At 57.6% G+C, this 23607-nt stretch overlaps 3 protein-coding genes and 1 long non-coding RNA gene across 5 annotated transcripts; 3 read left to right on the forward strand and 1 right to left on the reverse strand.

The window, feature by feature from the left end:
* Positions 1–121: 121 nt before the first annotated feature.
* LOC123816225 lies at positions 122–2833 on the reverse strand. Its single transcript, XR_006785239.1, has 3 exons — positions 2737–2833; positions 1420–1651; positions 122–463 (listed from the first exon to the last, which is right to left on the reverse strand). It is a non-coding gene; the product is annotated as an uncharacterized LOC123816225 (long non-coding RNA).
* Positions 2834–2917: 84 nt separating this feature from the next.
* CHKB (choline kinase beta) lies at positions 2918–6098 on the forward strand. Its single transcript, XM_045834852.1, has 11 exons — positions 2918–3369; positions 3468–3576; positions 3809–3922; positions 4077–4210; positions 4430–4525; positions 4684–4742; positions 4827–4908; positions 5012–5120; positions 5244–5347; positions 5575–5656; positions 5819–6098. The coding sequence occupies exons 1-11, from the start codon at positions 3146–3148 to the stop codon at positions 5891–5893; spliced, it is 1188 nt and encodes a 395-aa protein (XP_045690808.1). The 5' UTR covers positions 2918–3145; the 3' UTR covers positions 5894–6098.
* Positions 6099–6558: 460 nt separating this feature from the next.
* On the forward strand, positions 6559–14560 carry CPT1B (carnitine palmitoyltransferase 1B). Of its 2 annotated transcripts, none has more exons than XM_045834850.1 (19): positions 6559–6748; positions 7169–7328; positions 7688–7827; positions 8078–8255; positions 8465–8566; positions 8751–8888; positions 8974–9051; positions 9914–10021; positions 10093–10177; positions 10752–10947; positions 11212–11397; positions 11482–11587; positions 11677–11793; positions 12053–12217; positions 12297–12431; positions 12526–12678; positions 13236–13349; positions 13802–13894; positions 14032–14560. In XM_045834850.1, the coding sequence occupies exons 2-19, from the start codon at positions 7188–7190 to the stop codon at positions 14113–14115; spliced, it is 2319 nt and encodes a 772-aa protein (XP_045690806.1). In that variant the 5' UTR covers positions 6559–6748; positions 7169–7187; the 3' UTR covers positions 14116–14560. The 2 variants fall into 2 exon arrangements, with proteins under 2 accessions (XP_045690806.1, XP_045690807.1); XM_045834851.1 differs by lacking the exon at positions 6559–6748 and adding an exon at positions 6755–7006.
* Positions 14561–16866: 2306 nt separating this feature from the next.
* Positions 16867–23562, forward strand: SYCE3 (synaptonemal complex central element protein 3). The gene is made up of 3 exons (XM_045834969.1): positions 16867–17203; positions 17612–17720; positions 23255–23562. The coding sequence occupies exons 2-3, from the start codon at positions 17612–17614 to the stop codon at positions 23410–23412; spliced, it is 267 nt and encodes an 88-aa protein (XP_045690925.1). The 5' UTR covers positions 16867–17203; the 3' UTR covers positions 23413–23562.
* The last annotated feature ends 45 nt before the right edge of the window (positions 23563–23607 follow it).

Here is a 23607-nt window from a genome sequence, read left to right on the forward strand (position 1 = left end):
TTACTTTTTTAAAGATTTTATTTATTTATTTTTAGAGGGGGAAGGGATGGAGAAAGAGAGAGAAACATCAATGTGCAGTTGCTGGGGGCCATGGCCTGCAACCCAGGCATGTACCCTGACTGGGAATAGAACTTCATTGATTTATTTTTAGAGAGAGGGAAAAAGAGGGAGAAAGGGAGAGAAACATTGATGTGTGATTAGTTGCCTACCACAGGCTCCCAACTGCAACCCAGGCATGTGCCCTGACTGGCAATCGAACCAGCGACCTTTCGGTTCGCAGGCTGGCACTCAATCCACTGAGCCACACCAGCCAGGGCAGACTCCAGAACTTCTGAGGGCTTATCTGACGTGCATTGATGAGCATTGTCTTACCAGGGACAGCACACTGGTCACTTCCTTCTGCACCATGTCCAGTTAGCATGTCATCACATGATGTGATGTCTGGATGATCAAAGTCTCTGTACTGTGACGGAGAGCAGGAGAGTTAAAACAGCCACAAGCAAGACAACGAATGTGTTTGTCTACCCTTCCCATATAAACATGAACTGCTTTTGGAAATGTATTCTTTACTACTGAGATTGAAAAGAATTTTCACCATACTATTAAGTACAACAGACACTAAATTAAAAATTGCTGATTAAATCCATGATTTTCAACCTTTTTCATGTCATGGCACACACAAAGTAATCACTAAAATTTTGTAGCAAACCAAAAATATATATTTTTTGCTGATATGACCAAAAAGTAAGTTTAATTTTGGTTCACTCACATCTGTTAGCTATTGTTGTGTTGGCTGTTGTCATTTTTTTATTTGACAATCTAAGGGAAAAGAGGTCAGGGCCCCTGACTACATAGTCGGGTACTGCATGTTTTAAAAATTCTTGTGGCACACCACTTGAAAATCGCTGAACTAAATGAATGAATGAATGCATCTTTGAATTGTGGCATATTAACCCCTCTACCTCTGCCTTAATTTTCCCCAAAGTTGTGATCTGTCCAGCTGTCGCTGGAACATTCGTTTTCCTTCCCTTTCTCAATAAACGTGTGAGTTCCAGACTCCCAAATACTCTCAGTGATTCCAGACTCCATCTAAGGAGTGACAGGCTAAAAGCTTACATGAAAAGTATAAGGAATATATGACCTAAAAAGCATTATATCCAATTAGCCATGTGCTCTGAATTTTTATTTTTCCAACAATGAGATTGAAAAGTGGGAAAGTTATTTCTAAGAAAATAAAAATGGAAAGGAATTGTACTCTGATTTTTCCACTACATTCTTCTTTATACCTATATATTTACACAGACACACACAGGCATTTTTCTCATAAAAAACAAGATTTTCCCATACACATTTGTCCACAATTCATTCTCTCAAGACAGTAATATACCCTGGCTATTCTTTCTGGGCTTGTAGATCTACCTTGTTCTTTTTAAAGGTTGCATTATATTCCATTGTATGAACCACTGCTTCTTCATTCACATCTCTACAGCGGGCACTGATCTTGTTCCATTCACTTGAATGCCTCTGGATTTTTGCAGGGGTCGTCCAGGTGAATGGAAGGCGGTGTTCTGGGGACCACCACTTTATGTATCAGAGAGACACCACCTCTGCAATCCCACCTGGGAAGCAGCATCACTTCTGATCCACGGTCCTGGAGAGGGTGAGTGCGGTGGGGAGTTCCAAGGGCTGCCCCTGTGCTATTGTTAGCATGGTTCTTAGGAACAGGCCAGGGATCCCTGTGCAGCTGTGCCTGCGCGGGCACAGTCGCCCACCCAAGAGTGCACCGGGGCCAGAGAAGCACCTGCAGGGCTTGCACCAGGATTCCACTTCTCATCTTGTCCCAGAACCAGTGGCTCCCCATGCTCCAGGTACCCCACACCAGGTCAGCTCAGATCCTGTGCCTAACAGCCCCTGAAAGGTCTGGAGAGTCCTTTTTCCAGAGCAGATCACTTTAAGTAGTTACTTTAAGTGGCTCTAGGTCCCTCTGGGGAAGAACTGAGGAGGAGTATTTTTTAATATACTTATGGTGACATCGCAGGACTCTCTTTCACCCAGTGAACTCCAGGCCTCAGGCCTGGCTCAGATTCAAACAGGGCAAGGTTTATCCTGGTTTTCCACAGTAGCAACTGACCTTCGCCTTCTGATCACCAGCTCTTGATTTCTTTCTGGTTATTCAAATCACACCACCCCCCCACCCCACCCCGCCCCAAAACCCCAGGGTCCAACAGGCCTGTCACTGCTCCCTGGGGCTGCCTCTGAAGCCGGGGACAGCACGGGAGGCCAAGGGGGCAAGGGGACGTGACGCAGACCTAGGTGTCTGCTCCAGGTGCGAGCCTGTCCCTCTGGGTTTGATTTTGTAGCTGGTTCTGATTTTGTACCTGATTCTAGATCTGGAGACAAGAGGCGTAGTTTCAAGCAGTACAAGCACCTCCTCTCGGAGGTGCGCTTCCTCCGACATGGGGCCCAGCGGTGATTGGGAATTTAAGACACGTGACGCCATTGGAGTTGTCCCAAGGGTCCCAATGTTTCATTCACGTCCAGTGTTTATACAGCACCTACACGCACTCTCCGCCTCCCCCCAAGTGTGACCCACGTTCGGGACGGGCCGCACTCGCACTCACACGAGGGCTCTCTTCCTGCCGGCTGCCCCCATGAGGGGCCGCCACCGCCACCACCGCCCGCATGGCCCCGTCCGCTCCGCACCCGGAGACCGCCTGACTTCCCCGCCGAACCTACCCTTAGAGCAAACCTGCCGCGGCACCCCGGGCGCCCGGGACAGCGCGCTCCCGAGACGCACACCTCCGCCCACGTGACTGGCCAGCCAGACCCGCCGTTGGCAGCCCGCCCTGACGCTCACGACGCTTCTGATTGGCGCACGCCACTTCCGGCCTTTCCAGCGACCCCGCCCACAGGGCGAGGGAGCAGGGGCGGGGCAAAGTGGAGACGCGCAGCATTCGACCCTCGGCAGGGCTCCGGGCCAGGGTCGCGGACGGGGCCGAGTGGCGCAGTAAAGAGACGGACACAGCCGGAGAGACCCGAGTCCGACCGGAGTAGCGCAGGCGGGCCGGAAGTACAGCCGGGCGCAGCCGCGCAAGCCCGAAGTGGGCTGAGCGCGCTGGGCGTTGGGCCCCGGAGAGCCCGAGGCATGGCGGCGGAAGGCACTGATGTGGTCAGGGGTGGGACTGTCGGCGGCCGCCTGGCCCAGGACAGCTTGCGGCAGTCTAAGTGCCCCGACGCGATCCCGAGCCGGCGGCGCGGCTCGTCGCAGTCCCGTGAGGCCGAGCGCCGAGCCTACCAGTGGTGCCGGGAGTACCTAGGTGGTGCCTGGCGCCGAGTCCGGCCGGAGGAGCTGAGGGTTGACCCCGTGAGGTGGGAAGTCAGGGGTCATCCCCTCCGACGTGCGGGACGGGAAGGACAGTCCGGGGTGGGGACCCCGCGGCAGACTGAGACCCCGGTGTGCTCCGCAGCGGGGGTCTCAGCAACCTGCTCTTCCGCTGCGCGCTGCCGGACCATCTGCCCAGCGTTGGCGAGGAGCCCCGGGAGGTGCTGCTGCGGCTGTATGGGGCCATCCTGCAGGTGAGGACGCAGTGAGGGCTTCCCGCCGAAGCCTGGCGGGTGGTACAGCCCCGCCGAGGATGAGGCGCCGAGGCTCAGGGGCTGAGGGGCGTGCCCGTTTCATGCTGCAGCCTCCGTTGTGGAGCTTCCCCTTGGCAGAAGGAGCCCCAGCGGTGCCAGGAGCAGGAAGCAGACCCTCTGCGCATCCTTGCTGCTTTGTGCGTGACTACTGCCCCTTGTTGTCATCCCTCAGGGCGTGGACTCCTTGGTCCTGGAAAGTGTGATGTTCGCCATCCTTGCGGAGAGGTCCCTGGGGCCCCAGCTCTATGGAGTCTTTCCAGAGGGCCGCCTGGAACAGTACATCCCAGTAGGAGGCACCTCCTTCCCCAGCCCCTCCCCCCGACCCATCCCCAGGGTCAGCCCTCACTCCCTGACCCGAGACCCCGACCTCTCCCCACGACCCCATCCCTCCCCGCTCCTGCCCCAGCCCACTCACCACTCTGAGAGGTTCCTGGGTGCAGAGCCGGCCACTGAAAACGGGAGACCTTCGAGAGCCGGTGTTGTCGGCAGCCATCGCCACGAAGATGGCCCGGTTCCACGGCATGGAGATGCCCTTCACCAAGGAGCCCCGCTGGCTGTTTGGGACCATGGAGAGGCGAGTTGGGGCCTCTGCAGGGCTCCGTACCCCCGACTGCGGCAGTGGGTCGAGTGGCTGAGGCACCCCGGGGTCTAGCACCATCTTTCACAGAACAGGTTTGCAAACGTCCGCCAAACAGGCAGAGCAGTGACAGGAGAACAGCAGGGACAGCCCGGCCCAGGGGTGGAGAGGGAGAGTGGGGCACAGAGCATGTGCATCCTCTTCTTTGGACCTCAGGTACCTAAAGCAGATCCTGGACCTGCCCCGCACTGGCCGCCCCCAGGTGAATCTGCTGGAGATGTACAGCCTCAAGGAGGAGATGGGCACCCTCAGGTGAGGACAGGCAGGACAGTATGGGCAGAGGGTGCAAGAGCACAGGAGGCGCAGCTGGGAGCCCACAGCACCCTCCCCAGGGCCTGCTGAGGGCCCACGAGGGTGGCTCTGGCCCTCCTCTGGCACTCCTGCTCAGGCGCATGGCCTGTCCCTTGCAGGAAGTTGCTGGACTCTACCCCGTCGCCAGTGGTCTTCTGCCACAACGACATCCAGGAAGGTAGGAGAAGTCGTGTGAGCCTTCCAACCTAAGGCGAAGGGACCGGGGGGCCCTGGGTGACCAGAACACACTGCACCCCCACAGGGAACATCTTGCTGCTCTCAGAGCCAGAAAACGCTGACAGCCTCATGTTGGTCGACTTTGAGTACAGCAGCTACAACTACAGGTGAGGCCCGTGGCCCCCGCCCTGGGAAGCAGACCAGGCCTCCATCTCTGCCTCCCAGCCGCCCAGGGGACTTGGGAACTGAGTGTCCGCCTTATTCCCCCAGGGGCTTTGACATCGGGAACCATTTTTGTGAGTGGGTTTATGATTACACGCACGAGGAGTGGCCTTTCTACAAAGCACAACCCGCAGACTACCCCACCCGGGGACAGCAGGTATGGGGGCCGGAGGCGTGTGAGCAGGGAGGAAGGCAGAGCCAGGACCGAACAGTGAGAAAGGGTGCTCACTGGGAAGTGCTCCATTCTCCCCCTTTCCTGACTCGGGTCTGTTGGTCCCAGCTCCATTTCATTCGCCATTATCTGGCAGAGGTAAAGAAAGGTGAGACTGTCTCCCAAGAGGAGCAGAAGAAACTGGAAGAAGATTTGCTGGTGGAGGCTAATCGGTGAGGTTCACTGGGTGGCAGAGTAGAGCCGGGCGGCAGGGGGTGGGGGCAGGGCAAGAAGCAGGCCAGTGCCAGTGCTGAGTGGGGTTGGGGAGCACAAGGGTCCTGTCGAGACTGGCAGAGGAGTGGGCGCAGGGTGTGGGTTAGGGTGGTGGGGGAGAAGTTGGAGTTCCGGGACGTAGGCAAGGCCAGATGTGCCCCCATCCCCCCGCTCTCCCCACCCTCAGGTACGCTCTGGCATCCCATTTCTTTTGGGGTCTCTGGTCCACCCTGCAGGCATCCATGTCCACCATAGAATTCGGTTACCTGGTGAGTAACCCAGGTGATGAGGTGGGTGGGGCCGGGGGAGCAGCAGGGGCCTCTGGGCCTCCAGGAGCTCTGGGCAGTCCTGGGATGCTGTGGGCACACTGGGGGGCTGTGGGTGCTCGTCCCGGCCCTGCTCACCAGTGTGTGGGGTGGTCTCCTCCCCAGGAGTACGCCCAGTCTCGGTTCCAGTTGTACTTCCAGCAGAAGGGGCAGCTGACCAGCCTCCACCCCCCATCCTGACTCTCCACCCCCAGCTCCTTGGACGTTCCCTGAGCCTCCAGGGCAGGACCTTGGAGGGAGGGGCCAAGAGCAGGAGGCCCTGCGACTGGGCTGAGCCCCCTGGGGGACGGGTTGAGGTGGCTGACCTCTCCCCCAGTTTGAGCAGGTCCCCGCGGGCAGGAACCCCTGAACTGTGCACCTTGAAACAATAAACAAGCTTCCTTCACATCCTATCCTAGTCCTGCTCAGTCCAGCAGAAAGTACCAGCTGAAGACTCAAATTGACAGAGTAACCACTGCTCTGAGCCTCAGTTTCCCCTCCTGAAAAGCGTGGCTTTCAGTGCTGTGGGTTTGAAAGTTAAGGGTCCGCCCTGCCAGTGGGAGGCCCCTCCCCTCTGCCCTTCCTGGATCCAGCTTGGAAGTGACAAATGCTCAAGGAACTGCGTAGGGGACTGGGGAGCAACTGAGGGTGCAAAGAATGCCCTGGGTGGGGCTGCCCAGCCCTGCGCTCTGGAGATCAGGGGACCAGCCGCACAGCTGACACAGATGACCTTTTCCCTACATTCGACTATTTTTAGCTCTAATGCCACCATCCTCACGTGAGACCCTTTACCCCACCCCCACCCCAGGTTCCCAGACCTTGGAGCAGTCTTCCCCTTGCGGAAGCCTGGCCCTCCGCCCCCGCCCCGACCCTGAGTTCCGCTAGGGAGGGGAGCGGAGTCTGGTGGCCCCCGCTTCTGTTTTCTCAGCCCAAATTTGGGAGTTGGTGTCAGGTTCCTGGTGAGGGCGGGGCGGGGGTGGCCAGCCTGAAGGACGTGGGGACACGGGCCAGAGTGACTGGCCCCACACGCAGACAGGAGTGAGCCCGAGCTGTGCTGTGAGTGGAGTGGGGAACAACACAGGGCCCCGCCGGACTCAGAGCACTGTGCGTGGGCGAGGGCGCACGAGGCCCCACGCGGTCAGGGCTGGGGGCACCCGAACGCGCCTCGCTCCGGACCACAAGGCTTCCTGGGGCACCTCCCGACGCCGCCCTTCACTGCCCTCCGGGATCCTGAAGTTTTCAAGGCCTTGAACCCACCCCCCACCTGAGCCCTGCACCGCTGTGGCGGGTCCTGCCCTGAACGCGGGCGCAAGGGTTTGCGGCCGTTGGCCGGGCTGGGGTCTGGGTGGCGGCGGGCCTGGGGCGCTGGCGGGGCTGCTGCTAACAGGGAGGGGGCGGGGGCGGGCCGCAGATAGGGCCTCGATGGGGGTGGGGTAGGCCTGAGCCCGCCAGAACACCCTTCCGCCCCCCTCCCAGGTGCCGGCCAACCACCAGGATGGCGGAAGCGCATCAGGCTGTGGCCTTCCAGTTTACCGTGACCCCAGATGGGGTTGATTTTCGGCTCAGTAGGGAGGCCCTGAAACACATCTATGTGTCTGGGCTCAACTCCTGGAAGAAACGCCTGATTCGAATCAAGGTGGGCGCAACTGGCTATCCTGGCCTCTTCCTGCCGGCAGGTGCAGCAGAATAGAGCCTTCTGGAGGCAGAGGCCAGGTGTCGTGAGCTGCTCCATTGTGCAGGTGCTCCGTCTCCACCTTGGCTGGCAGTTCTGCCGGGGAACAGGCTCTAGTGGTGCAGAGACCAGAGGGCTGGCTGAGGGGAGGAGACAGGTGTGAAGAAGTGGCCGTGGGGACTGAGCAGTGGGGGGCTGCAGGTGTGGGGCTGAGGAGGAGGGGAAGACAGGAGTAAGGACACAGTAGGGGAACAAAGGAGAAAGCCTTCCAGGCAAAAGCCAGGACCTGACACGTGCTCCCATGCCCTGTTTCTGCCCCACAGAATGGCATCCTCAGGGGCGTGTACCCTGGCAGCCCCACCAGCTGGCTGGCCGTCGTCCTGACAACAGTGGGCTCTTCCTACTGTAACCTGGACATTTCCAAGGGGCTGGTCTGTTACATCCAGAGACACCTCCCTCAGGGGTGAGGAACGGGCTGCAAGGGAGGTTGGGTGGGCTCCAAGGCCCGGGTTCCTCAGCTGGGCAGACACAGGACAATCGCCATCAGAGGTCATGGGGCAGCCCCCGACCCCGGCCACCTCGTTGTGAAGGTGCCCGGGGGGGCTCTTCTTCGGTGCCTCCTCTGAGGTGGCTCAGCACCGTGGAGAGTGCAGGGCCAGGATCCCCCGAGGCTGCTCCAGTGGACACCTGCAGCCCTCTCCCTTCTCTGACAGATACGGCCCCTACCACACCCCCCAGACGCGGGCACTGGTCAGCATGGCCGTCTTCTCCACGGGGGTCTGGGTGACGGGCATCTTCTTCTTCCGCCAAACCCTGAAGCTGCTGCTCTCCTACCACGGCTGGATGTTCGAGATGCACGGCAAGACCAGCCGCTTCACCAAAGCCTGGGCTGTGAGCAGAAGTGGGGGAGGGGCCCGGTGTGAGACCCCGGGACCTCACCGAGGGTCCTGGGCTTGAGGGACAGGCAGGGGGCCCTGGTGCCTGGCACATGGGCGTGTCCTGGTCCTGAGAACTCGGGGCCCAGCTCCTCAGTGTTCCCTGGTTTGTTTCCGTTCTCTTCCCTGCTTCCCAGCCTGACACCCTCTGCTCTGCACCCCCAGATATGTGTCCGCCTTCTGTCCAGTGGGCGGCCCATGCTGTACAGCTTCCAGACGTCCCTGCCCAAGCTCCCCGTGCCCAGTGTGCCGGCCACAATTCAGCGGGTGAGGGCCTGGGTCAGGCATCCTGGTGGGCAGAGTAGTCTGGAGTCAGGACTTGTCCACATGTGAGGGACCCTCCCCTTCAAAGAATGGATTTGAGGGAGGTGGGGCTGGGGGCAGCACAGGGGTGGGAAAGGGACAGCCATTGCTGTCCGGCCCCCACGCTGACGGGAACCTGGCTCAATAGTACCTGGAGTCCGTGCGGCCCTTGTTGGACGACAAGCAGTATCACCGCATGGAGACACTGGCCAAGGAATTCCAGGACAAGACTGCCCCCAGGCTGCAGAAGTACCTGGTACTGAAGTCGTGGTGGGCAACCAACTATGTGAGTCCCCCCAGACTTCCCCTCCCCCACTTTACTCCTGTCTGCCGCCTGGCCGCCACAGCCCTCAGCTCCCGCCCTCCCACAGGTGAGTGACTGGTGGGAAGAGTACATCTACCTTCGAGGCAGGACGCCCATCATGGTGAACAGCAACTATTACGTCATGGTAAGAGGTAGAGCAAAGGTGGCACTGTGTGGTCAGCTCTGTCCCCGGCTGTGGGTCTCTGGGCAGAGGGCCTGGGGGACAGCCCAGAGCCCTGGTGGTGGTTTCCACAGGCGAGGGGGTGCTCTGGAGTGAGGCCCAGGGGAAGGGGCGGGGGGGGGGGAGGTCCTGGGAGAACATGGTCAGGAAACAGCAGAGGGGCGATGGGGATACTGAGGGTCCAGAATCCAGCAGCCCTGCAGCCTGACGCGGTCACTCTCAGGGGCCCTGGGGCTCCCTTTGCCACCGCCTCCTCCCTCGGTTCCCTCAGAGGCCTCCTGGCTGTGGGCCCTTAGCTTCCCTGAAGCCATCACCAGGGAATCTCCTTAGACGGGCCTTCCTTTGGTCGCCCTGCGGATCCAGAGCTCCTTCTCTTAGCACCCGGGACCCCACTGTCTCCCTCCGCTGTGTGCCTGGCACTCCCCCACCCCAGCCATGGGCCGCACGGTGCGCATGGCGCTCTTCCGCTGTCCGGAGAGCACCCTGACTGGCAGGCTGGGTGCCCCTCCTCCCCAAGCCTGTCCTCCCAGAGACACGCACAGCTCGTCTGCACCTGAGATTTTAAGTAGTTTTTCTAGTGGTGGGGACCCCCTTCTCAAAGCAAAATTAACAAAGCATGACCAAACAGGTTATGGAAAAGCAGTTGAAATCAGAGCTGGGGCCAAGGAGGGATGTGGTCAGTCGGGCATTTCATCTCTGGCGGGCCACCTGACAGTGCGGGCTGGACAGGGGGTGAGGGACAAGGCCCCCCAGGCCGTGAGCAGGGAGCCCAGGGGACAGCCTGCACCTGTCACGGCTACCCTGCGGCCTCGGCTCTGTCTCGCAGGACTTCGTGCTCATCAGGAACACGGACGTGCAGGCCGCCCGCTTGGGAAACGTCGTCCACGCCATGATCACCTACCGCCGTAAACTGGACCGGGAGGACATCAAGCCTGTGAGTGGTGCCGGGTCGGGGGCTGAAGGGGGAGGAGGCCCTGTCTTAGCCCTGCCTTGCCTCCCTCCCAGGTGATGGCGCTGGGCATCGTGCCCATGTGCTCCTACCAGATGGAGAGGATGTTTAACACCACTCGGATCCCGGGCAAGGAGACAGGTACAGCCACAGCGCCCGGGATGGGGCTGATGGGACAGAGCCCCCTTGCTCCCCGCTGTGGGCCCACCATGGCCAGGTGCCTACTGCCTGCTCATCACTGTGTCCTCGCTGTCCTGGGGTGCAGAGCAGTCTGATTGATAGCCAGCTTCTGACCAACACCAGACCCCTGCTGCGAGCAGGCACGGCGCTGGTGCACCCCGAGTAAGGAGCACCCACAGGAGGGAGTGTGGCTGCCCCTCCAAGAGGAGGGCGGGCTCGCCAGGCGGCGGGCGGGGACAGGGCAGCAGCCTGCGTTTCTGACACAGGTAGTCTGTGTCCTTTCCTCGAGCTCTGGGTCCCTCCTCTATGAAATGCCTCCTGGGACTGTCGTTGGCATAACCGAGAGGTACGGAAGCTCCCTGTGGGCAACTCCGCCCCGGGAAGGACGCCCAGGCGGAGGCCTGGCTGAGCAGGGGCCACGGGAGCCACCCGGCGATCCTGTGGCCGGGGTGCCCAGGCCAGGGGGCGTCAGGAAGGGAGGTGCCCCCTGCCCTCCGCCCCCCTGCCTCAGCCCGCATGCTGGCCTCCATCGCAGACGTGCTGCAGCACCTCGCGGAGAGCAGGCACGTGGCCGTCTACCACAGGGGCCGCTTCTTCAAGGTGTGGCTCTACGACGGCTCCCGCCTGCTGCAGCCCCGGGAGCTGGAGCTGCAGTTCCAGAGGATCCTGGACGACCCGTCTCCAGCCCAGCCCGGGGAGGAGAAGCTGGCGGCCCTCACTGCAGGCGGCAGGTACCCTCGCAGGCGGGGCCGTCCTGGCTGAGGTTCGGGCCCCTGGGGGAGGGGCGCCCCCGACACAGTGTCCTCCATCCTGACTGGGCCCCGTAGCAGGGAGGGGCACTGGTGGCCGTGGCAGTGGAGGGGCTGCCGTCACCTCTCACTGAGGTGTGCAAAGGGCAGGGACTCCACCTGCCCCAGCTGCGGGCCCTGCGAGGCCCAGGGGGTGCCCTCGTCTGCGGCCAGGTGGCCTGCACTCACCCCGCCCTCACGCCCCAGAGTGGAGTGGGCACAGGCACGCCAGACCTTCTTCAGCTCCGGCAAGAACAGGGCTGCCCTCGATGCCATTGAGCGTGCGGCTTTCTTCGTGGCCCTGGACGAGGAGTCTCACGGCTACGACCCCGGGGACGAGGCCAGCCTCAGCCTCTACGGCAAGGCCCTGCTGCACGGCAACTGCTACAACAGGTACTGCGCCGCCCTGCCGGGGCCGCCGCCGCCCTGCCTGGCTCCTCACCTGCCTGCCGTCATCGCCGTCTCTTGCCCCGGCAGGTGGTTTGACAAGTCCTTCACTCTCATCTCCTTCAAGAACGGCCATCTGGGCCTCAACACAGAGCACGCGTGGGCCGACGCCCCTATCATAGGGCACCTCTGGGAGGTAACAGGGCCGGAAGAGTCGTGTGGGCAGGCTGTGGGGGACAGAGCAGGGGACGAGGACGGCCTCTCAGCCTGGCCTTCTCCCTGCAGTTTGTCCTGGGCACGGATGTCTTTCACCTGGGCTACACGGAGACGGGGCATTGCCTGGGCGAGCCAAACCCCATGCTGCCACCTCCTCAGCGGCTGCAGTGGGACATTCCTGAGCGGGTGCGCAGTCCGGGAAGGGGCAGGGATAGTCTGGGATAGTGACAAGTACCTGGATGCCCTGCTGCCTCCTCTCCTCCCGCCAGCCCCGCCCACAGGGGTGTGGCCCCAGGGTGAGGGGACCTGTGGGCAAGGTGGTGGGTAGAGACACTGTGAGGGGGGCCTCTGTCCCTGGGGCAGGCATCAGTGCCTCCCCCACTGGAGTTGTCGAGGCCCTGAGACAGCCCGGCCCAGCCCCCAGGCCCTTCCCATGTCCCCGCAGTGCCAGGCGGCCATCGAGAGCTCCTACCAGGTGGCCAAGGCGCTGGCAGACGACGTGGAGCTGTACTGCTTCCAGTTCATGCCTTTTGGCAAAGGCCTCATCAAGAAGTGCCGGACCAGCCCCGACGCCTTTGTGCAGATTGCTCTGCAGCTGGCGCACTTCCGGGTAGGAGCTCTGCAGGGTGCCGCGGGTGCAGGGCGACCCTGCTGTCCACCTGCCAAGTTCACGCCTCTGTGTTCCCCAGGACAGGGGCAAGTTCTGCTTGACCTATGAAGCCTCGATGACGAGACTCTTCCGGGAGGGACGGACCGAGACTGTACGTTCCTGCACCAACGAGTCCACGGCCTTCGTCCGGGCCATGGTGCAGGGGTCCCACACGGTGAGCTCCCTGCGGCCCCACGATGAGGCGGCCCTCCACTCCTGCACCTTTGGGGGTTGGGGCTGCTCCTCACTGCTCCCCTCCTGCCCCCCAGAGAGCAGACCTCCAGAAACTCTTCCGGAAAGCCTCTGAGAAGCACCAGAGCATGTACCGCTTGGCCATGACGGGCGCTGGCATCGACAGGCACCTCTTCTGCCTTTACGTGGTCTCCAAGTACCTGGGGGTCAGCTCCCCTTTCCTGGCGGAGGTCAGTGTTGTATGCGGCTGTGTTCTCTGTCCCCTCGACCTCGTCTCTTGGGTCTTGGCCTGTTTCTGTTTCACTGGAGGGCTGGGGCAGGTGCCCCGTCCATACTGCGCCTGGGCCCATTGTCCTGGCGCTCAGAGCAGAGTTGGTGTTTCTGTGAGCAGGGCAGATGGACAAATGTGTGACATGGCAGGTGGCAGCGGGGCTCCTGAGAAAAGTGGGGAGGTGGGGGAGGATCCGGCTGGCAGCACACTCTTGGAGGGGACGGCAGGAAGGGAGGAGGGGAGGGGTGGAGCCGATGGAGAAAGCGGTAGAGGAGCGGAGGCCAGAGGGGCGGCAGGCCAGCTGGCCTCCACACAAGATTGACGGGTTGTGCAGATGCCGTGATGGTGAGAACAGATGGGGGACACCAGGGGCAGCAGTCAGCAAGGCCCTGCACTGCTTTCCTCCTGCATCCTCAGCCAGGACAACACCTGGCTCTTGCAGGTGCTCAGGCACCACCTGTCAGCAGGTGTGCACTGAGCGCATGGTGTCTGACCACTGCAGTGTCCCTCTTGCAGGTGCTGTCAGAGCCCTGGCGCCTTTCTACCAGCCAGACTGCTCAATTCCAGATCCGCATGTTTGACCCAAACAAGTACCCCAATCACCTGGCCGCTGGTGGTGGCTTTGGCCCCGTAAGTGCCCCAGAAGGGGAATGTGTGATTGGACAGGAACGGGGTGTGTCTCCGTGGAGAGGGCAGGGCCTTGAGGTCAGAAGAGAGGCCAGAGCACAGCCTTGGACCTGCCCTGCGTGGGACCCCACCTGTGCCAGCACCTCTGCTGAGCATGACGTTGCTCGGGGCTGGCGTCCCCTCTGCCACCTCTGGAGGAGAGTGTGCGACTCCTCCCCAGGACCCTCCCGTGGGCCCATTTGTCAGGGTTTTGGAGACGCCCCTGGGAGGAGGCTCCTCGAGGGGAGCCTGAGGTCCTAGATCCCCGGTGAACGAGGGGAGGAGGACAAAGTTGTACGGTTTTCACACTGTTCCCTGGGGGTGGGGCCCTTCCTGAGAATCTCTGGGAGCACCACCCTGGCTTTGGATCTTCGAGATTTGGTTAACCTCTGCTTCCCACCCCGTGCTGCTCTCAGGTAGCGGACGATGGCTATGGGGTCTCCTACATGATTGCAGGCGAGAACACCATCTTCTTCCATGTCTCCAGCAAGTTCTCTAGCTCAGAGACGGTGAGTCCCCTGCTCCAGCTCAGACCCGAGGAGGGGGCACCAGCTGGGCCCCGTCTGGCTAGGGAAGGGTCCTTGTTTGTGGGGACAGAGGGACAGGGGCTTGCCTGGAGGTTGGCCTGAGCTTTTGGCTCCCACAGAATGCCCAGCGCTTTGGGAACCACATCCGTCAAGCTCTGCTGGACATCGCTGACCTTTTCCAAGTTCTCAAGGCTGACAGCTGAGGGCTGGAGAAAGGCCAGCTGCCCTTTTGTCCCCGCGTGTGGAGGAACGGGCCTGTGATCAGCTCACAGGCACCAGGGTGGCCGTGCACGGGTGCCCAGGTTCCAAGGACAGCACTGGCAGCACGTGCTCTCTGGGCCAACACTGCTCCCTGAGGCCCGCCTGGTGGAGGTGGGGTTGGAGCAGGGAGGAAATTTTGACTTTTTTTCTTGCTAGATACTAATAAACATAAGGCTGTGTAATTCTCTTAGCTTTTAGATTCCTGTGTTTTGTTTGGAGACTAGGAGACCCCTCACCCCTGCCCCAGCTCAGGCCAGAGAGGTGGCAATGACGGAACTGGGGCTGGGAGAGGAGAGGCCGTGACTGGCTTTAAAATGTGTCTCTGCTGAGGTCACTCTGCACACCCACTATGCGCATTTGGAATAAATTCTTCCTTCAGAAACTTTACCTGTCCTCCAGGGTCACTTGTGTTTGTCTGCTTTTTTGTCTTTTAAAGATTTTATTTATTTATTTATTTATTTATTTATTTATTTATTTTCAGAGAGGGGAAGGGAGAAAGAGAAACATCAGTGTGTGGTTGCCTCTTGTGTGCCCCCCTACTGGGGACCTGGCCCACAACCTAGGCATGTGTCCTGACTGGGAATTGGACCTTCGACCCTTTGGTTCATAGGCCGGCGCTCAATCCACTGAGCCGCACCAGTTAGGGCTCAACTGGCTGATTAATGTTGAAATTCAGCCAAAGTTATCTTATCTGTCCTTGGTTAAGATAAGAGAAACCATCATGTACAACCAGCGGGTAAACTTCTGGTGACAACCCACCGCACCCAAACAAGCCCTTTGAGCCCTCTGGGTTTGCAGGTCTGCGCTAGTTAGGGCTGGCAGTCATAACAGATAAACCTTGAAATCTCAATAGAGGTTTAACTCCTGCTCACTTGGCTGAGACAGACTCTGCTCCAGACCATTGTTCAAAGACATGCTGACAGAGCCTCTGGCTTTCTCAGCTAGTTCCCAAGTTGCCTCGGACATCAGCCTCCAGCAGGTACATGAGACAAGACGCAGGATGGGCCTGGCCTGACCGTGACACAGAGCACTTCCACCTACATCCCACTGGCCTGGACTCACACTGCAAGACAGGCTGGAAAATGTAGTCTAGCTGTGAGTCCAGGCTATAAAGGAAATATTTGGTGAACAGTTACCTGGTGTGACGCACGAGGGCATGGACAGACCAGACTGAAGTCTGTGGGCTCCCTGAGAGCCCACCCTTCTGGGCCTGGGCCCTGGGACATGTTTGAGAAGCCACCTCCAGGCCCCTCACACTCCAGCCCAGCTGCTCTCAGTGTCCTCTGCCACTCCCCAAGAACCCGGAGCCCCAACCACACTCACTGAAGTTGGTAGGCTCATCCATCCCTTGCCTGTTCCTTCACAGAATCTTCTGTCTGGAGTCCTGTGCCCTTCCTCAGCCTGGCAAACTGCATTGCCCACTAGAGTTATTTCTGACTTGTGTTTTTCTGGGCAGTCCAAGCAAATGGCAGAGGGAGTGGAAGTATGCAGGGTGACTCACAGGTGGGAAGGGACAACTTGAGAACCAAAGTGGAGGGTGCGTGGCCCAGGCAGCAGCCTCTTCAATAGATAGGTGGGGACTGGCTCTGTGCCCAGAACGGTCTGGCTCAACGCTAGCTGTTTTTTCTGCTCTGCAATCAGTGGACTAAGGATTGGAATCCCTGAGAGAAAATTTAGTGGGTCCCAGATTCATCAGGAATGTCAAACACAAGGTGTTTAAATACGAAGTTAACAACCTTCTGAACTGGCCTCTCTCCTCCTCTCCCCCATCTCAGCCAGTGGTGTCGCACTCCAGCCACTAACCCATTCCAACCCATTCCTACCTTCTCCCTCACCTGGCCACATCCCAAGCCGGGTCTAGTTTTACTTCCCTCCACCGTGACCACCACCTCCCCTGCCCACTCCTCCATCATTACTCATCCAAACAACAGCAACAGCCGGCTCCATCTCCGTCTGCCCTGAGAGGCCTCTTCCCCACACCACTGCTCTGCTTACTGCCTTTCTAAGGGGCCCGGCCCCCTCTAAACAAAGACAGCTTGTTCAGCCTCCTCCCGGCCACAGCTGTATGTGCACCCTCTCATGGACCAAGAGCTTTCTCCCTGTCCTTGCTTGGCGACCCGTGCTTCTACTGCCCCAAGGCCAGCCAGGGCCTGGCAGACCTGGGCTGGAAGCAATGCTTCCCTTCCCATTGGCTCGTACCCGGGTCCTACCTGCCTCATCTCCCTGAGCCTCGGCTTCCTCCTCTGTTAGGACTTATGATGCAACAATGACAGCAACGTGTGGTGGTTATGAAGACCACAAATGCTCGGGCATCCAGCTATTCACTCAACAAATGCTTGTTAGCACCTGCCGTGCCAAGTGCTGCCTTGGACACGGCGACGCCACGGCGCAGCGGGCAGGCAGGGCCCTGGGCGCAGGGCCACACACACCCGCGAAGAGACAAGAGGAGGAGCACCAGTTTCAGGACACGAGTGACCTCTCATCCCAGCTCCACGCTCCCTCGGCCTCACCCCTCCTCCACCAAGGCCCACTGAGGCCTGTTTTCATTCCGAGACCTTTTTAAAAATTGAATTTATTGAGGTGACAGTGCTTAATAAAGCAGGTATCAGGTACCCAGGTCTACAGCACATCATGTGTACACTGTGTTGCGCGTTCACCGGCCCAAGCGAGTCTCCCTCCACTAGCACGTGGGAAGGATCCCAGTGACGGCGGTGCTGTCCTCGCCCACCAGTGAAAACCTCTCCCGCCCTGGGACGCCTGGGATGGCTCCACCTTTTCCGCTGGAGACCAGCCAATGAGGCCTCGAGGTCCGCGTGCCGACCTGCCGGGTTGGTACAGCCACACGCTCACAGCCCCACCCTTCGTGCCCCAAGAGTGCCAGCCAATGAGGACAAGAGGCCCGCTCCGGGGGCGGGTCTGGTAACAGAAAGGGGTGGGGCTTCCCTCAGAGGCGCCTCCTCAGGCCCCAGCCCTGAGAGGGCGGAAGAGCAGAGGCCGGAGCGAGTGGACAGAGCGCTGGCGGAGCAGGAGGTGAGTGAGGGCGGCCCCCAGCTCGAGCGCTCCGGACCCGGGTGTGCCCTGACCCCGGCTGTGCCCGGCGCCTTGTGCCCAACCCCCACCCCTCACCCCAGCCACCTCCCCGACCCCCCCCACCCCCCCCCCACCCCCCCCGCAAGAGCAGGATCCAGTTCCCTGGCGGCGCCCAAGCACTGACCGGGTCTTCGGACTCACGGTGGGGCGTGTTACATGTTCCTTCCGGGGGCAGACACCGTCGGTCCGTGTCAGTGACCCCCAGGTCGGGAAGGCAGGGGCCGGAGGGTGACCTCGCGGTGGGGGGGCGGCGTGGGCGCGGCGTGGGCCTCCTGGGGGTGGGCGGAGGAGCGGGGCCGAGAGGTCGTGGGGGGAGTCACGCCGCTCCTTCCTGCGCACCCCGCCCAGATGGCCGCGTCCGAGCCCGGGGAGAGGAGCTACGACGACATGCTGAGAATGCTGTCGGACCTGAACAAGGACCTGGAGAAGGTCCTGGAGGAGATGGAGAAGATCTCCGGTAGGCCGCCCCCCCCCGCCCCGCCCCCGCAACCCCGGCCGGGGCCCGCCGCGCCTCCCGACCACCCGCGTGTCGCCAGGGCGCCCAGAGTTTGACTCCCAGCGCTGAGCGCCGCCTTGCGGTTGCTTCGCGCGCCGCACCCTAGTCCTGCGGAGGGGCTGCTGTCCTGCTGCGGGCGGAGAGGTGCCTGCGCGCAGTGCGGACCCCGGCCCCGGCCCCGGCCCCCGCCCCCCCCCCCCCGGGCCCCGGCCCGCAGCGAGCGGCAAACGCGGCCCCTGTGCGCAGCCTTGGCGCCCTCTCCCGCGCGCGACTCGACCACTAGTGCCAACACGGGTAAGGCGTGGGGGGCAGGCGCGGCCCGGGGGTGTGAAGCAGCAACGGACTTGAACAAATGTCTCCATTTTTGCACAGTATTAGCCTGCTGTTGTATTCCGCGCTTCCACTAAGTGGTAGCCAGCAGTGGCGGTAATACCATTATAATTTCTCTCATTTATTTTTTACCTTACAAATTATAAGAACATGTGTAATTCTTATAATTTATGAGCCTAAGTTTTGCTAGAGAAAATCATAATGTAAAACAAATTTTAGAAAGGATGCATACTCTAAGTGAAAAAAATATTTTTAAAGACATTATTAATTTGAAAGTAATCTCCATTTATTTCGACGTGCTTCAGAAAATTTCTGTCTGGAAATGTTTGCAATATTTTTGCCTGTGTACTCGAAAGTTCTTTATATTTTTAAAGAGGTTTCATTTATTTTTAGAGAGAAGGGAAGAAGAAAGAGGAGAGAAACATCAGTGTGTGCTTGCCTCTCCTGCGCCCCCTACTGGGGGTCTGGCCCGCAACCCAGGCGTGTGCCCTGACGGGGAACTGAACTGGCGACCCCTTTGGTTCACAAACTGGAGCTCAATCCATTGAGCACCACCAGCCAGGACAAATTTTTTTATATTTTTTAAAACTACCCTTAAAAAAACTTCTGTGATTCATTTTCTCTATAAGCTATATAATTCCTTCCATCTAATTAAATATTCTATTTAACAGCATTTGCTGAGCATCTACTCTGTGTTATTCTAGGAATATAAAGTTGAAGAGATGCTCATTCATTACAGAAGTGGGTGGAAGCCAGAAACAGTCATCAACATGACTAATTATAATTTAAATATATAAATTAAAATTAAAACACATGTTAATTTTATATTAAAATAAAAATCTGGCAAATGCTAACGGAGTACACCAAGTACTGGGACGGGAGCAGAGGCAAAAGAGGCTGTCTGGGGAGGCAGCAGAGGCTCTACACAGAGCGCTGGGACAGGAGCAGAGATTGGGCAGGTGAGGGGATGTGCGGGGGCAGAGAGGAGGGCCATCCAGCAGGAGGGGTGGTCAAGGCCTGTGTCGCGAGGGAAAGCCTGGGGCCGTCAGGGAGCCAGATCAGTGCAGGGTTCACAAGGTAGTAGGCCAAAGAGGCTGCAAGGTGAGAAGCGTCTACAATTTCAAACTAAGGAGTTGACCTTTCTTGTCTAAGTGAGAGGGAGACATTGGAGTGCTAAATTTTGATTTATAAGTGTTATTTTATCTTCCATATTTATATCTTTAATACAGCTGGAGTACACTCCCCTTTTTCATTGATTTTTGATATTATTTCATCGTGTACTAAATTTCCATAAATCCTTAGGTTTATCTCTGAGCTTACTACTTTCTTCCATTGGTTTATTTGTCTGTACCATACTATTTTCAAAATAGGGATTTATAAGTTGTCTTGATATCTAGTAGGGCTTGTTCCCCACCTTTAACTTTTATTTTTTAAAAAGATTGACTTAGTAGGCCTTTATTCTTTCATGTATATTTTTACAATTTACAAAAACTGATAATTTTCTCTTTTACCTTCCAATCCTTACACCATTTATTTCTTTTTTTCTATTCCATTTACCAGCATCTCCAATACCAGTAACATTATTAGAGGTATCCTTTTTTGATACCAGTCTTATAGGGGATGTATCCACAGTTTCTCTATTATGTGTAATGTTTACTCTAAGTTGTTGGTATATTGCTTTGGTGAGTAAAAGATGTCTCCTTCTATTCGTAATTTGTTAGAGTTTGATTGTTTAAAATTAAAAAGAGGTAAAATTTTTTAACTGCCTCTTTTGCATTAAGTGAGATATTCTTATGATTTCCTTCTTTTTAGTACTGTGGTTAATTAGAGTGATTGGTTTTCTGATATTCCACCATCCTTGAATTTCTTTTACCAACTCTGCCCAATCATAACATATTGTCTTAAAGCACTGTTAGAGTTGCCTAGCCCATGTTACAGTTAGGGTTTCACATCTACATCCATGTGAAATCTGTCATTTTTCTCATATGGCCTTTGGTTTTAAAATAAACCAGCTCAGAGAAAATTATGTTTTTATTTTTCTTTATCTCTACTCTCAAATGTTCTACAATATAAATAAAATGCTTCTATAAATACTTTCTTTAAAAGCTACACCAGTCCATATAGTGAGGTTACCAGTCTTCCTAATCTCTGGAATCACTTGTCTTACATAAGCATTAACTGTTCTTCCAAAATTTGGTAAGAACTCATCTGTAAGATTACCTCGGACCTGAGGTTCGGGGAAGTAGAACATCATTTACGTTTTTAAATGTCGCTTGGTCTCTTTCCCCGATTATGTAAATTAGCCTGCGGACTGTGACGTCCAGGCTTGTCGTTATCCTCTGTCACCGGGCCTCGCTCTCCTTCGCTGTGCTCCCTGTCGCGCACTTTCACTTGCCAGGCCCTCGAGGCAAAGGCAAACTCGCTGCGTCCCTAGTTAGTCCTCCCATCTCCTAAACAGAGTTTGGGGACACTTCATCCCCATCCTTTACTAAATTTTGTGTCTAGGTGCTGTCCCTCAGTGGTCACTGTCACCAATCCAAACGCCACTTTGGGGTGCAGTGGAAAAGGAAACTTTAGTTAGTGCAAACAAGCAGCTCCACAGCCATGCAGCAGAGCTGTGAAACCGGCACCGCCGCGGAAACGTGTGAAAACAGCATGGCGCTGCTGGTTCAGGAGTCATCTTCGCGCTCCAGCCGCGAGCCCAGCCCCAGCCCCAGCCCCAGCCCCAGCCCCAGCCCCAGCCGCATCCCCAGCCGCATCCCCAGCCCCAGCCCCAGCCGCATCCCCAGCCCCAGCCCCAGCCCGGAAAACCTAACCGTCTCTCCTGGGAGGAAAGTGCTTCCTGGGAGCCGCAGGGGAGCTGACTGTTTGGACGGAAGTCCCCGCCCCGGCCCCCGATTGGCCAGGATGTGGCTGCTCCAATTGGGCACAGCTGGGCAGCTCCCATTGGGTGGGGAGAGCCTCGGCCCTATTGGCTGAAACAGGATCCCAGGGACTCCTCTTTAAGGGCCGCAAGGGCGGCGGGAAGCAGTGCCGGCGCCCGCGCGGGGGAGGCTGGAAGGGAGAGGTCTCCGGCAGAAATGAGTGCTAGGCTCGGCTTTTCTTTTTTTCTTCTTTAAGCCCAGATAGCTACCAGGAGCCCTTCTTAGTCCCCACGGTTCACAGTGCACATCTTAACCATTTTTTCTTCATTTCTGTGTGTGGATCTTGGTCCTACCCAGCAGGTTATCGGAGGGTACAGGGCGAGCCCTGATTAGCCTCTCGGATCATGTCTGTTCAGGCCCCTTCGCAGATTATGACCTTGGCTTTGCCACTCTGCAGACCTCACCTCAAATCCGTGGAGGGGGCCTGCCCTCACCACCTGGTCTGTAATAAGGCTCCTCCCACCCCATCTCCCTGTCAACAACACGCTGCTTATTTCCTGCACAGCGCCTTTCACCGTTTGGAATTGCCCGATGTGTTTACCCACTGCAACTGCCATAGACACTCCATGAGGGCAGGGGAGCGTCTGTCCTGCCCACTGCTGTGTCGCGGGGGCTGCCTTAGAGAGGTGCTGCACAAGGAAGGCTTCAACAAATGCTGAAGGAGGGAAAAGCTCAAGAGGCATACGTGGCTGGAGGGTGTCCGGTGATTATGAGTCCTTCCTGTTCCGTGTGTTCTAAATACCTTTCCTTGCATCAGTCAGAAGAGGGCTATGCGCTTGCTGCAGTGTGTTGGTGTCTCGTTGAACTGCCTTTTCTGCCGGTGCTTCGGTGCTGTGCTGCCAGCTTTCTCTTTCTTTCACCTCACGTTTAAGCTAAGGGCTCACCATCACCATAATCAAGGGTGTTTCCAGCTGCATTCCACTTCTCACGAAATATACCAATATGTCCGTTTTTCTCAGGATAAAAGTGTCTTACACAATGGACTTCTTTTTATTTTATCGTCACTGAGTTTTGTATCTAAGTGTGTTTTCTTTTGTGCTTTGGCCTTAGGAATCGCAGAGCTGGAATTCCAGCTGCTATGTAGGTTTAGGTGAAATCCACTTCTGCGAGCTGTTTTTTCCTATGCATTGTAATTTCTTACCTACCTTAACCCTTTGCCCTACATACCTCAATTACTTATTTTGTAGTAAGAGTTTATTCTTTCTTGATCACCTGATATATACTAGGCAGTTTACTATCATTCATTTAATCCTCACAGGGAGCCGAGATTAGGACACTCTCTGTCCCTTACAGATGGAAACCCAAGGGGAGCAATTCTGAGTCACTGTTGTAGGTCACACAGCCGGCAAGTGCTGAGCTGGAGGAAAAGTCTGACTCCATCTGAGCTCCAGCTGCTCCGTAGGGTAACTGCCATGCTTCCCAAAGTTCAAGGATCGCTGGCCTTCTCGGTGCTGAGATATTGCACATACCTTGTCTAACAACTTCTCCCTGTCATGCAGAAGGGCTAGGACCTTTGTTTTTTGTAGTTCTAGAAGGTAGAGCCGCGGCAACGGGGTGGGGACTGCAGAGGGAAGGGTGTGGACGTGGGGTTTCAGTGCCAGCAGCACGCGTTTACCTATAGGCCTGGGGGACGCTGCCCTCCAGTTGCCCTCAGAGGGAAAGAACAAGAAAGTTGGGCAGTGCAGTGGAGAGCAGCAAAGGACACCTAACGTGGATTCAGCAAGACTTACCAGAAGGAGGAGCTCTGGACTGGCCTTAATGAAAGTCCGGAGGTGCCCAGGTGGAGGTGGACAGGTATCCCAGGCCACTGAGCACAACCACCTGAGGCGTAGGGCCGTGCAGGAGGGAGTGGTCAGCCCTACCTGAACACGCAGTTGAGCTTGGTGGGTGTTATCACTCCTTGAGGCCTGCTTGCACCCAAGAGCTGTGAACTGTGGGTAGGTAGGGACCTGTGTTTGCTCTAATTTTTCCTGGCATTTTCTAGCAGAATGGTCTCCAGGCTTGTAGTGCCATGGGCTGATGCACCCAGAAGGTAAGGCTTGTGTGAGATGAGGGAAGCTTCACCGCTGCTCTGTGCAGGGAGGAGTTTTAATAGGGGGGGTTGTGAGCCCTGTAACAAGTATCTGACCAGCTTTCTCTCCATAGAATAATTGGGTGACTCAGCCAGGCCCAGGCCCCCGGGGTGCTCTAAAGCCACAGCCCCACCCTGTGGCCTGACCAGAGCCTGTCTGGTTGTTGCAGTGCAGGCCACGTGGATGGCCTATGACATGGTGGTGATACGCACCAACCCCACGCTGGCAGAGGCCATGCGCCGGCTGGAGGACGCCTTCCTCAACTGCAAGGAAGAGATGGAGAAGAACTGGCAAGAGCTGCTCAGTGAGACCAAGCGCACGCAGTAGGCCCCCACCCCACTGCCGCCAGGCCGCTGTCTGCCTATGTGCTGAGTCACTGCGGGGTGGAGCCTTCTCTGCCTGGTGGAGAAACAGCGACCCAAATACACAGCTGTGTGCACAGCACTTGTTTCTCTATAAACTTATTTTCAAGCACAACCTGATGATTCCTGTTCATCCCTCCCCGCCACGAACAAAACACAG

The sequence above is a fragment of the Phyllostomus hastatus genome, unplaced genomic scaffold (assembly GCF_019186645.2).
Source record: "Phyllostomus hastatus isolate PE091 unplaced genomic scaffold, TTU_PhHast_1.1 phas_contig_198, whole genome shotgun sequence".
Lineage (NCBI taxonomy): Eukaryota > Metazoa > Chordata > Mammalia > Chiroptera > Phyllostomidae > Phyllostomus > Phyllostomus hastatus.